Genomic DNA, 12,745 nt, shown 5'->3' with positions numbered 1-12,745 from the left:
TCAAACAAAGCAAGTGGCTGCTTTGATATTAACCATGCTTTCTCCAGGCCACATGTGATACCCAAGACATTGTTATAGTCCACCATGTACTGTGCAGCCTAGGAGGAGCCTTCAGGGTTTCAGGGGCTGTTTGTTCTCTGCTCGATAGTCTTTTAAATATTTAGAGAACCAGTTATGAACTCCTTGTGTTTTAGATAGATAGGTTAGTTAATTCTGGAAGCGCTAACAATCTCACTGACTGGAAGCCTAAGAGCAAGAGAAATAGATCAAGAAGAGAAACTCAAGACACTGTTATTTCATTCAACAACAATGGACAGCATAATGTCTAGAATTGGAAGATATCTCAAAAAATGTCCTCTCCCAACCCACTCATTGCAATGTGTGCAGAATTCACTGCTGCAGCACCCTAATGGGTGTTCACGTATCTTTACTGAAAAACAGAATCTTAAAAAGGGTTCCACTGGCTTACAAGACAATTTGTTCTGATTCCTGTCATTCGCAGACTCCACTGCTCAGAATCCCCCAACACTTGTCTACCCCTCCTTGATTTACTTTTGTCCTCCTTAATCTGCAAGCAAATTATCTACACCAGTGATTCACAAACTCTAATCCTCAAGATGTTTTGGACTTCAATTCCCAGAAAACTCAGTTGGCTTGGCCAATGATCATGGATTCTGGGAGGTGAAGTCCAAAACATCATGGAGTCCAGTTTGCTGAACACTGATCTATAGTACTTCACTTCACTTTATTTCTTAATTAGTCGCTCTCCACCAGAGTGCTCCGAGCGACTTACAATTTAAAATATCATTCCACAATATAAAAACATTCAACATAAAAACTGAACACCCTTGCTCAGTATCCAACAGCACAGCATTATTCGGAGGACCACCTCTACATCTTCAGGTTTTTCTTACCATAACAGTGATCCAACAGTGGGTTGGACATGTTTGGCACATAGCCTTCCGGTGGGTTATAGTTTCGGCAAACGACAAAGGCTTCTGGGAGGACAGAAAAGAAGTTCAAGCATTAGAGGCCAATGTTTTGGCGTCCTGCACTATAACATCTCCCTTCAATTTGGTGCAGTCCTCTATCTCATGATCGGCATCAACATTTCTCTATGCACCAATACTAAGTTTCTATTAATAAACCAATGTGTTAAAACTGAGATCAAGTCAAATTCCATCCTCTGTACAGCGGAGTCTTTTAAAGCCCATGCAGAAGCTTTCACACATTCTCCTGTGATCATAAGAAAGAGAAGCTTGGATATTTGTGTTTTTAAAAATCGTTTTTATTCAAACACAGAAAAAAGAGAAAAGAGTACAGGCTTACAAAACAAGAAAAAGAAAAAAGAAAGAAAGAAAAAGAAAAGAAAGAAATTAAAAAGTACCAAAAAGAGCAAAGTAAAAACCACCACCACAAAAACCAGAAACTAAAACCAAACTACAATAGGTAACACATCTCTATAGTATCTACAACATAAAACCTATACATGTTATAAACAAATATCTACTACAGTTACTACTAAAACTACTCTGTAAGCCTCCCACTGGTTGCCTGCTGATTTTGTCTATCTGTTACTCCCTTTAAGTATTAGCTCATTTTTTTCTTCTACTTTTAATATCTGAATTCAAAACAAATAATAATTAAAGATTGTCCCCATCCTAGCTTTAAAAAATCAGATTTTTTTTTTGTTTCAGAAGCGATTTGAGAAACTGCAAGTCACTTCTGGTGTGAGAGAATTGTCCATCTGCAAGGACATTGCCCAGGGGACCCCAGGATGTTTTTGATGTTTGACCATCTTTGTGGGAGGCTTCTCTCATGTTCACGCATGGGGAGCTAGAGCTAACAGAGGGAGCCCATCTGCACTCTCCCTAGATTCGAACTGGCAACCTTCAGGTCAGCAACCCAACCTTCAAGTCAGCAGTCTTGCCGGAACAAGGATTTAACTCATTGTGGGGCCTTTTGAGATGAAAACCAAGATTCTGCTGGATAAGCTGTGTTTGCACATTAGGCGAAATTATCGAGAAGCAGCAAATTGCAAATTAGATCCTTGTAAAACATAATCGCAATACACCAAGTGGGGCTCACATACTCACCAATGCTGGAGTTACGGCTACTTCGGGGTTTGGCGCATGTCACATCAGGGAAGAAAATCCTCAGCTGGGAATAGAGAAGTGTGACATCCTTCCCTCGGAAAATCTGAGACAGAAAAGCAAAATGCCACTGTATGCCCATATTAAAATATCACCATCAAGACAACAGGTAAAGAAACAAAGACTGGGGAATACAAAAGTAATTAGAGTGGTAAATATGAAGTCAACTCGGTCTCATTGGACCCAGGCAGCTCCCCTTCCCTGGCACACAGGTAACTCAGCCTAATATCCCCAGCTCTCCCTTCTATATAACACCAGAGAGAGCCATGCAAAAGCCAGTAGAGCCTACAGTAATATATTTTTCTAGGTCCCTGAAGTACTCACCTTTGCCACAAAAGTTCCTCCCTTTTTTAGTACATGTGTAGTGATGTTCAGGGCCTAAAAAGATAATATTAAATGCTTGCATAAAACTTATATGAAGACTACAGCTAGCTATATAGAGAACGTAGCCACTAGTACCTCATGCTAGTTTGGACAAGAATATAGATTAAGAATAAAAGGTTTTCTGTGGATTACTTTTCTCTCTCTTCGCAAGTTTAAATCAGTTTGGGTTAAAGAGATGGAATGAATTAATACTCAGACAACTACTCCTCTCCCACCATTTTTAAATGGCTATGATTAAATAATGTATACTCCTTCAAAGAACTGTAGGCTAGCTTGGTAGAATCAGATGCTAACATATAGCAGTATGACCGTATTAATTTCTTTCTTTATTTTCTGTCTTTTGGGATGCAATGAATCTGATACAGACAGTGAATGAGATAAGCAGGAAAATCTATATCGTACACCAAGGAAGTACTACAATCCATAAATAACATTGTTTGTTTGTTGTTGTTACTACTACTATATTGGAGATAATCTTCTTGTTGGTAGTCCCTAAGCTAACATAACATTCTGCTAGGGGAAGCCAAGCTGGCCACATCTTTGTTCTTTCTGCTAGCAGTTATTTGAACAAACCTTTGGCAGCTATACAGAATGTGAAATGCATGCTGAATTTTCATTGTTCTGGTCATGATTTGTATATGACTTTCTTGCTTTAATGTAGCCATGTTACTATGGGATATTAGTATACAAAGGGTTCTTGTAGCACCTTGAGCTGAGAAAATGGAGTTGGTAGCATATGCTTTCACAGGCACAGTCTGCTTCCCTGAGTGCAATTAAGGAAGAAGACTTTGTCTACAAAAGCTTAAGTTACAACTTTACACTCTCAGTCTCTAAGATGATCCCTTTGCTTATTAGGTTTAAATCCATGTGTCTTCTTTTGATTCATGTTGTAAACTGCCTTAGGTCCCACCCAGGAGAAAGATGGGATGATAGATAAGAAGGCATGCCAATGCTGAGGACAGAGGGTACTGAGCACAGGCAGCCTGACAAGGTCCCTCCAAAGTCTAGAGCTGGATTTTTCCAATGTAAAGTTCCCAGATCTAAAATTCAGTAAATGAGCTTTTCAGTGCCCAGAACTTCCCATCTACCAAACCACTAGCCATGATTCCTGAGGGATCCTGGGAATTAGTCTCCAAAAGGTAAGTTTTCTAACCTCTGTGGATCTGATAGACTCTCTGCCATCTAGGCAGCTTCCTTTAAAGGATTTGGGTTTGGTTATCATTCATGGGAGAGAGGGAAAAACAAATGGAAATACTCACAGCAAGAAGCAGCTGGGCCTGAATGTATTCATCAATGTCATGGAGCCCTGTCACTGGAAGAGCAAAGGATGCATACATCAAAACAAATGCAGGAAGCTACTCCTCACTTCTTGTAAAGATAACAGAAGTCCCAGATGGACTGAGAATGTGGCTACAGTACACAGACATAAACAATTATGACAGGTGCGCAGAAGGCATGAAAGAAGTAAGGGACTGGAGAAATATAGGCAGTCCTCCGCATTTGGATTTGACTTTTGTGGATTTGATTTACAAATCTTCTCTCGAGGAAACTCCAGGTCCTCCAGTGTGATTCTATGGTCAACTTCTTCCAGGCCATGAAGTCATGCTGAAGGACCTCAACATTTCTAAAGAGAACACTTCTCTAGGGTCTCTAGGCTTTCCGGTGCAATCCTGTGGTCAGTTTCTATCAAATTTTGGTCCAAGAGCCATGCAGAAAGATCTAGAAATTTCTAGAGACGTACTTTCTCAGCTAATAAAGCAACATTTTTCAGGTGTGATTTTTTACATTTATGGGGGCGCTGTGCCTTTAAGCCCAGAGAGTGTGAAGGGCTTACTACACCCTGTTTGGAGATGGTAGATTCTCCTTGGCAACTGCTACACACTCTTGGGAAAAGTAGAAACAATAATATTACGGCTATGATTTCAACCTACCATCAGGAGCTCCATCACACACCACCAAGTCAGCAGGTTGCCCTTCAAAATGACGGATTATCTCTTCTGCTGTAGAGATCTGGAAGCAGAGGGAAAGAAGGGATGGGGGGGGTGGTATAATGGCCAAAGGATTGCTATTAGGTAGGCCTTAAATTCAATGAGAGGTAGAACGGATTTTGAATTTGGCTGGAAACACAGGGTAGCAGCACGTACCTTAGTAATGTCCCCCTGAATTTGAATAACTCCGGACAAGGGAGCCATGGCTTGCAAATCTACAGCCACTATTTTGACATCTGCGTTTTTAACACCTTCTCCTCTGTAGAAAAAAGGGGGTTGAGGATGAATTTCTGTTTATCTCTTATAAGGTGGCAGACCCCTATAAACACTACAACAAAGTGACTTGCTTACTTCAGTTTTCGGCTCAAAACTTGGCTCCAGCTCCCAGGAGCAGCACAGAGATCCACAGCTCTTGAGACACCTAGAGAAGAAAAACCAGGGAATAAGAAAGGTAAGTGGATGCCATGGCAAGACGACTGCAATATGGGATAATAATAATAATAATAATAATAATAATAATAATAATCCCCCCCGCAGGTGCCACCTTGACGTGGTGGGGGGGCTTAGCTGCTCCAATGATGACTGAGGGCTGTGCTGGCGGTAGTGTAACTACCGGCAGGTCCAACCAAGCCAGAGAGGCCTCAGCTGAGGAGCACAACCAAGAGCACCTAACCCATTAGCATTATGGAGAATCAAACCCAAACGAAGTCTATACTGGCTCGGTCGTCGCCCAGGATAAAAAGGACCGCGGTGGATGCTGCTGATTCTGGACATCCATTGACAAGTGGGCTACGGAATCATCAAAACCCAAATGAACAGTCACAGAAGCGGCAAAAATATACAATGCCAGAAAACCGCACAATTATGAAATGCTACTACAAATCTGAACCTCAAAGGCGTGGCTACCAAAAAAGGATGCATCAGCTATGGAAACAAGAGTACCCTGACTCACAGATAACAGAACCCCGACTGGCTGACCAACAAAGATTCATAATCAGAAACAAAGTGTTCAGTGAAGTTGAACTCGAAGAAATCCAGAAAATTTGCAAAGTAGATTACCATCAGACCACAGCACAGACAGCAGCAGAGACTCCAGCAACACTTGGAATGGTGGAACAGATTGAACCAGAAGAAAGTGTGGCGCTTTTGCAAGATTTTGAAGAACCAGCACTTGAAACATCTGTTGAACCACCAGGAACCTTGACAGCAAGACAACAAGAGCTCAAGGATAAGATCGTGGCTCATGCTGCAGCAAATGCAATAAGACAGCGGCTCCCAACTCTAAAAACAGTGCCCAAGAGACACCTGGCGCCTCTCATGAAAGATGTGAATGCAGCACTCTCCACTGTCCAAATAACATCAATTGAACAAACAAACCAGTATGCCTACAGTGCAGCAGTGATAGTATCAGAAGAGCTTGGGCTCCTACAACCAAGGCAGCCCCAAAGAAAATCGACTGGAAAACCAAAGTGGAAGGTCAGGCTAGAGTTGAAAATCAAGAAACTTAGATCAGATGCAAGTAACCTGAAAAATATGAAAGAGAGGAAACTGAAGAATGACAAAATCAAGCAATACCTGATCCAAAAGTACTGGCTGAACACCAGAAAAATTGAAGAAGCTTTGGAAATCGTGAAAGAACAAATTACAGCAACAGCCAGAAAAATTGAAAGGTATGAAGCCAGAATCATCCAGTACAGACAAAATCAACTGTTTCAATCAGACCAAAGACGGTTCTACCAGAGTCTGAACCAAACAACAGACACAGTAACCATAAAGCCAGAGAAAACTGCAACAACAAAGTTCTGGAAAGAACTTTGGGAAAATAATAAAAACTACAACAAAAACGCTGGGTGGATAAAGGAGTTTGAAGGAAAATTCTCACAGAACAAAATGGAACAGATGGAAATAACAACTGAAATGATCAGCAAACGAGTGCAAAAAGTCAAGAACTGGACATCGCCTGGTAGAGATCAACTTCATGGATTTTGGCTCAAACATCTGATTAGTTTACATGGAAAAATGGCCCAACAATTCAATGAGATGCTGCAGAAAGGAAGTATCAGTGAATGGCTAACAACTGGAAGAACATACCTGATACAAAAGGATCCAGCAAAAGGAGCAGCACCAGGAAACTACAGGCCAATAACGTGTCTGCCCACTATGTTTAAACTACTGACTGGCATCATAGCTGACAGAATTCAAGACTATCTTGAAGAAAAAAACATCTTGCCAGATGAACAGAAAGTCAACAAACGGAAAAGCAGGGGCACAAAAGACCAGTTATTGATTGACAAAATGATTCTGGAGAACTGTAAGAGCCGAAAAGCTAATCTTCACATGACGTGGATTGACTACAAAAAGGCCTTTGACTCACTCCCACACAGCTGGATCATCAAGTGCCTGGACGCCATCGGGATTTGTAAAACCGTTGGCACCTTCATTGAAAACATGATGGAGCACTGGAAAACTGAACTGTTTGTTGGAAATGAAAGCTATGGACTTGTCAACATCAGGAGAGGAATTTTCCAGGGAGATTCATTGTCCCCTCTGCTTTTCATTATTGCCATGATCCCTCTGTCAACAATCTTACAAAAAACAAATCTCGGCTATCAAATATCTAAGAATTCTCACAAAATTTCACATTTGATGTACATGGATGACCTGAAGCTATATGGGAAAACGGAAACTGAAATCCAGTCTCTGACCAACACTGTCCGAATTTTTAGCACTGATATCAACATGGAGTTTGGTTTGGACAAATGTTCGACAGTGGCATTGAAGAAGGGAAAAATCATTGAAAGTGAGGGCATAAATATGCCCAATGGCCAAACAATAAAGTGTCACCAGCCAGAGGCCTATAAATATCTGGGCATACTACAGCTGGACAACATCAAGCATGAACATGTGAAAACTGTGGTCAGCAAAGAATACACACAAAGGGTCAGAAAAATTCTCAAAAGCAAGCTCAATGGAGGCAACACCATCAAGGCCATAAACACCTGGGCCATACCTGTCATAAGATATACTGCTGGCATTATAAATTGGACACAGGTGGAACTGGACAATTTGGACAGAAAAACAAGAAAACTCATGACCATTCATCATTCACTGCACCCTCGCAGTGATGTTGACCGGCTGTATCTGCCTAGAAGATCAGGGGGCAGAGGACTCTTACAAGTAAAGCAAGCAGTCAAAGAAGAAGAACATGCCCTGGCAGAATATGTCAAGCAAAGTGAAGAACCTGCTTTGATTGAAGTCAAAAATCAGAAACTCCTCAAAACACAGCAGACAAAAAACCAGTACAAGAAAACCGCACTACAAACTAGAGCTGACAGCTGGCACAACAAAACACTGCTTGGAAAGTTCCTTGACAAAATTGAAGGAAAAGCTGATAAGGAGAAGACCTGGCTCTGGCTCACGAATGGGACCCTGAAGAAGGAGACAGAAGGCCTGATCCTTGCAGCCCAGGAGCAAGCCATCAGAACAAATGCAATTAAGGCCAAGATTGAAAAATCAGCTGATGACCCAAAATGCAGACTGTGCAAGGAAACCGATGAAACCATTGATCATATCCTCAGCTGCTGTAAGAAAATCGCACAGACAGACTACAAACAGAGGCACAACTATGTGGCCCAAATGATTCATTGGAACTTATGCCTCAAGTACCACCTGCCAGCAGCAAAGAACTGGTGGGATCACAAACCTGCAAAAGTATTGGAAAATGAGCACGCAAAGATACTGTGGGACTTCCGAATCCAGACTGACAAAGTTCTGGAACACAACACACCAGACATCACAGTTGTGGAAAAGAACAAGGTTTGGATCATTGATGTTGCCATCCCAGGTGACAGTCGCATTGATGAAAAACAACAGGAAAAACTCAGCCGCTATCAGGACCTCAAGATTGAACTTCAAAGACTCTGGCAGAAACCAGTACAGGTGGTCCCGGTGGTGATGGGTACACTGGGTGCTGTGCCAAAAGATCTCAGCCGGCATTTGGAAACAATAGACATTGACAAAATCACCATCTGCCAACTGCAAAAGGCCACCCTACTGGGATCTGCACACATCATCAGAAAATACATCACACAGTCCTAGACACTTGGGAAGTGTTCGACTTGTGGTTTTGCGAAACGAAATCCAGCATATCTATCTTGTTTGCTGTGCCATACAACGTCGTTGTGTTGATAATAATAATAATGGTTTGTTTATTGCCTGCCCTATCTCCCCAAAGGGACTCAGGGCAGCTTACAGCAAGTAAAACACACTGGCAAACATTCAGTGCCGAAGGTACAAATAACAAGTTGAAAAACAGTTTAAATAAACAAGACATAATATATTCACACTTTTAACATATTAGAGCCTTAAAAACTCTTAAAATTCAACTAAAATTATTGGGGCTGAGATTGCATACAGCATAAGATGGTAGATGTTCAATAAAACAAGGTGAGGTGTATATAAGGTATAATTAGTCTCCTGGGTTTCTTTCATGACAAAAAGGTAGTAGGGCAGACTTTTGTAAAAAGGAAGTTTGCTCAAATTCACACATGACAGCCTTGCTTCTGTGCTCCAAAATATTATCTCTGTGGCAAACAAACAGTATTCTGTACATGCTCAAAAGAAGTCTTCTATTGCCAAGCTTGGCGATCAAGATCAAAATCCTCAGCTAAGATTGGAAGATAAATGTTCCAAATGACAAAAAGAGAAAGAATTAACCTGTTGCAGTGGGAGCTGTTGAGTTTTATTCAAATGAGGCAAGGAATCTATTTCATATTTGGTTAACTATTAAAGAACTCTTCAAGCTGATGAATTTATATAGGAATAGGGTTCAGAATTTTTGACTGCTGCTTAAAACCTGGATTAAATCCTGGAGTGAATTTACCATCCCACTGATGATCACTGCTTCTTAAACTGTGGGTGCCCCTTAGCTCATTGTTAGGGTCACAAAAATTTGGCAATAGTGAAAGCTTTCTAAACGCCACCTAAATGCACTTTTAGACATGTACATGAATCTGTTTGTGTAGTGTTTACAGTGAATGCTGCAGGAGATGCTTCAGCAGTATTTCACAAAAAAGAAAATCTGTGGAAATGGTTGAAAATGGAAAAAAAAATTAGAAGCCCTGGTCTAGATCTTTTTTCACTGGAGAATCCTTTCCAGTCAAGAAACTTTTACTTGACCCTGGGTATATGGGTATATAAATAGGTACAAAAATCAAAAAATTACTGATAACAAATCAGTATTTGCAGGGCTTACTAAACAGTATCACTTTCCTTTTTATGAAAGAGAGCTAAAGTGATTTCTGCAGAGTCCACTGTAAACACTGTAGATTTGTGCAAATGGGTGGTGTTCAGAAACCTCTTGCCAATTTTTTTTGTGATCCCAATATTGAGCTAAGAGGGACCCTTTTTAGGGTTGGGACCCACCGTTTAAGAATAGTGGTTTAGATCAGTAACTCTCAAACTCTGATCTTCTAGATATTTTGTACCTCAGTCCAGGACATCTAGAAATTGAGTTCCCAAACATCTGGAGAGCCAAAGCTGATTCTTTCATTCAAATTTGATTCTTTCTTGCAGCTTTACTTCCCGCACTTTTATTCTACCAGATGTTGATTGTGAGTCCCACATCCCTCCTCCTTGGCTGAGATGGCTAGGATTGATCAGAGTTGCAGTACAAGAATGTCTGCAAGATTGTACCATTCCCATGCACAACTCAAACGTTTCACTACACACACTCTGGGTAAAGCAGTGGTTCTCAACTTGTGGGTTCCCAGGTGTTTTGGCCTACAACTCCCAGAAATCCCAACCAGTTTACTAGCTGTTATGATTTCCGGCAGTTGAAGGTCAAAACATCTGGGGACCCACAAGTTGAGAACCACTGGGTAGAGGAACTCCAATTGTACGGTGGGGTGGAGGCCACACAAAAATGATTTCAACCAACTCAGATTATAATTTGGAAGTGAGCTTCCTGACTCACCTTGAAACAAATGATATTCCTCATCCAGTTGGAGAAGTTTGAAGGCACTGCGAGCTCGCCAGCCTTCCTCCTTGGCCAAGCGGTAGTAAATGTCCCGTTTGTCCTTAGAGGACCGTCCCATCTTCCCTTACATGAAATGTCCTGGATGTGTGAGAGAAGAAAAACAATTAACTGTTCGACTACTGTGTCAGCAAGAACCATGGATTGAGCAGCATCATTGGTTTATTACAACCAATGAAATCAAGGCATCCATATCAGTTAAAAGTGAATTGGTTCATAGAATAAAATAATAGAGTTGGAAGAGATCATATGAGCCATCCAGTCCAACCCCCTGCCATGCGCAATCAAAACAATCCCGACAGATGACCATCCAACCTCTGTTTAAAAGCTGCCATGGAAGGAGCTTCCACCACATTTGGAGGCAGAATTCCACTGCTGAACAGCTCTTATGGTCAAGTTCTTCCTAACGTTCACGTAGAATTTTCTTTCCTGGAATTTGAACCCATTGCTCCAAGTCCTAGTCTCCAGGGCAGCAAAAAAACAAGTCTTCTCCCTCTTCCTTATGACATCATTTCACATATTTATACATGGCTATCATGTCTCCCCTTAACCTTCTTTTTTTCTGCAGGCGAAAAAGACCCAGCTCTTTAGGCTGCTCCTCATAGGGATTCATAGTTTGCAGATCATTGATAATTTTAGTCACCCTCCTGTGGACATGTTTCAGTTTGTCCATTTCCCTCTTAAATTGTAGTACTCAGAATTGTTGTAATTGTTTAAAAGCATATCTGATTACTACATGACTTACCTATAGAATGCAGCTGAGAACCTGCAAGCACTTTTAAAAAGGCCTGGAAATGTACAGTCATAGACTAGTGCTGAAAGTTAAGAAAAGTGTCAGAGGCTATTTTAAAGTTGTGGTGCCACTGCAGAAAAATTGAGACCACAGCTGACTCAGTTGATTCTCAAGAATATTGTAATATAAATAGTATACAAACTATAAATAGAAGAAGCTGCTTCCTCTTGCTAGAAAGACAATAGGTAACACCTTGGATTTTCCTTGACAAACCCATTCTGATTATTTTGGACACACTCTGTTCTTCATTAAGAATATAAACAAAGCTCAATTTAATCAGCCTGATTGCTTATCTGGTGTCCAGTTATTTGCAAACAGCCAATCAAACCTCCACAATATAGGGATGGAAAACATGTGTTTCTAGATAATAGTTCCTAACCTCTCTGACCAATGGCTAAGGCCCATTCCACACAGCTGTATAAAATCCCACTATCTGCCTTGAACTGGATTATATGGCAGTCTGGAATCAGATAACCCACTTCAAAGCAGATGTTAATTATCTGCCTTGATATTCTGGGTTATATAGCTGTCTGGAAGTGACCTAGGGCCCCTTCTATACTGCTGAAGAATCTAGATTATCTGCTTTGAACTGGATTATATGGCACTGTAGGCTCATATAGTCCCAGTTCAAAGCAGATAATCTGGATTATTTGATTTGATAATCTGGATTATATGGCAGTGTAGAAGGGGCCTAAATTGGCTGGGGCTGATGAGGCTATGGTCCATCATATTCCCTACCACAGCAACGTTAGGTGCTAAAGATGAGAACAGGCCCAGTATGGAAACTAAGGTCCCTTCCACACAGACATATAATCCAGAATATCAACGCAGATGATCCACAATGTCTGCGTGGAACTGGGTAATCTGGCAGTGTAGATCTGGCCTCAGTTTGCAGAAATTGGTGTTTGCTGAGGACAAAAGGTGAACGTGGGAGAAAATAGAAACTGGAACATTTAAGGCCCCTTCTACACTGCGATATAAAATCCAGATTATCTGCTTTCAACTGGATTATATGGCAGTGTAGGTTCATATAAAACAGTTCAAAGCAAATACAGTAATGTGAATGATCTGCTTTGATCATCTGGATTATATGACAGTGTAGAAAGGGCCTTAAAAGCATCTGCAAAAGTGAGAGATCATTAATAAGGACTTTTCCTGAAAAACCGGACAGCGGAATTGAATCAGATATTCAATGGAGACATCCATAAACGATGTCCACTTTATAAGCATGCAAACAAAACAAGAAAAAGCAAAGATAGGTATAATTACCAGTATAAATTCAAACAATGTTCAATTGCTTTCTTCAGAGAGCGTGAAAGGGAAGCGGCGCATGCGCCAAATGACGTTCGCGCGGCCGGCTGTGGAAGCGTTGTTGCCGCATTGCATCTTGGGA

The 12,745-nt window shown here is 41.1% G+C and overlaps 1 protein-coding gene across 2 annotated transcripts in view; it reads right to left on the bottom strand.

The window, feature by feature from the left end:
* The window catches only part of ftsj1 (FtsJ RNA 2'-O-methyltransferase 1), a 17,190-nt gene extending 4,445 nt beyond the window's left edge, over nt 1-12,745 (bottom strand). Inside the window, exons 1-9 of one of the 2 annotated variants that reach the window (XM_062971286.1) lie at nt 12,622-12,745; nt 10,500-10,640; nt 4,877-4,946; nt 4,682-4,784; nt 4,469-4,547; nt 3,797-3,849; nt 2,478-2,531; nt 2,097-2,199; nt 915-998 (exon numbers count right to left, since the gene is read on the bottom strand). In XM_062971286.1, coding sequence (XP_062827356.1) covers nt 915-998; nt 2,097-2,199; nt 2,478-2,531; nt 3,797-3,849; nt 4,469-4,547; nt 4,682-4,784; nt 4,877-4,946; nt 10,500-10,620 — 667 coding nt within the window. In that variant the 5' untranslated portion in view covers nt 10,621-10,640; nt 12,622-12,745. The remainder of the gene's footprint in view (nt 1-914; nt 999-2,096; nt 2,200-2,477; nt 2,532-3,796; nt 3,850-4,468; nt 4,548-4,681; nt 4,785-4,876; nt 4,947-10,499; nt 10,641-12,621) is intronic. The other variant, XM_062971288.1, reaches the window with a different exon arrangement.

Source organism: Anolis carolinensis, chromosome 2 (assembly GCF_035594765.1).
Source record: "Anolis carolinensis isolate JA03-04 chromosome 2, rAnoCar3.1.pri, whole genome shotgun sequence".
Classification (NCBI taxonomy): Eukaryota; Metazoa; Chordata; class Lepidosauria; order Squamata; family Dactyloidae; genus Anolis; species Anolis carolinensis.
The sequence above is the reverse complement of the archived record's forward strand: the minus strand, read 5'-3'. Positions and strand labels throughout refer to the sequence as shown.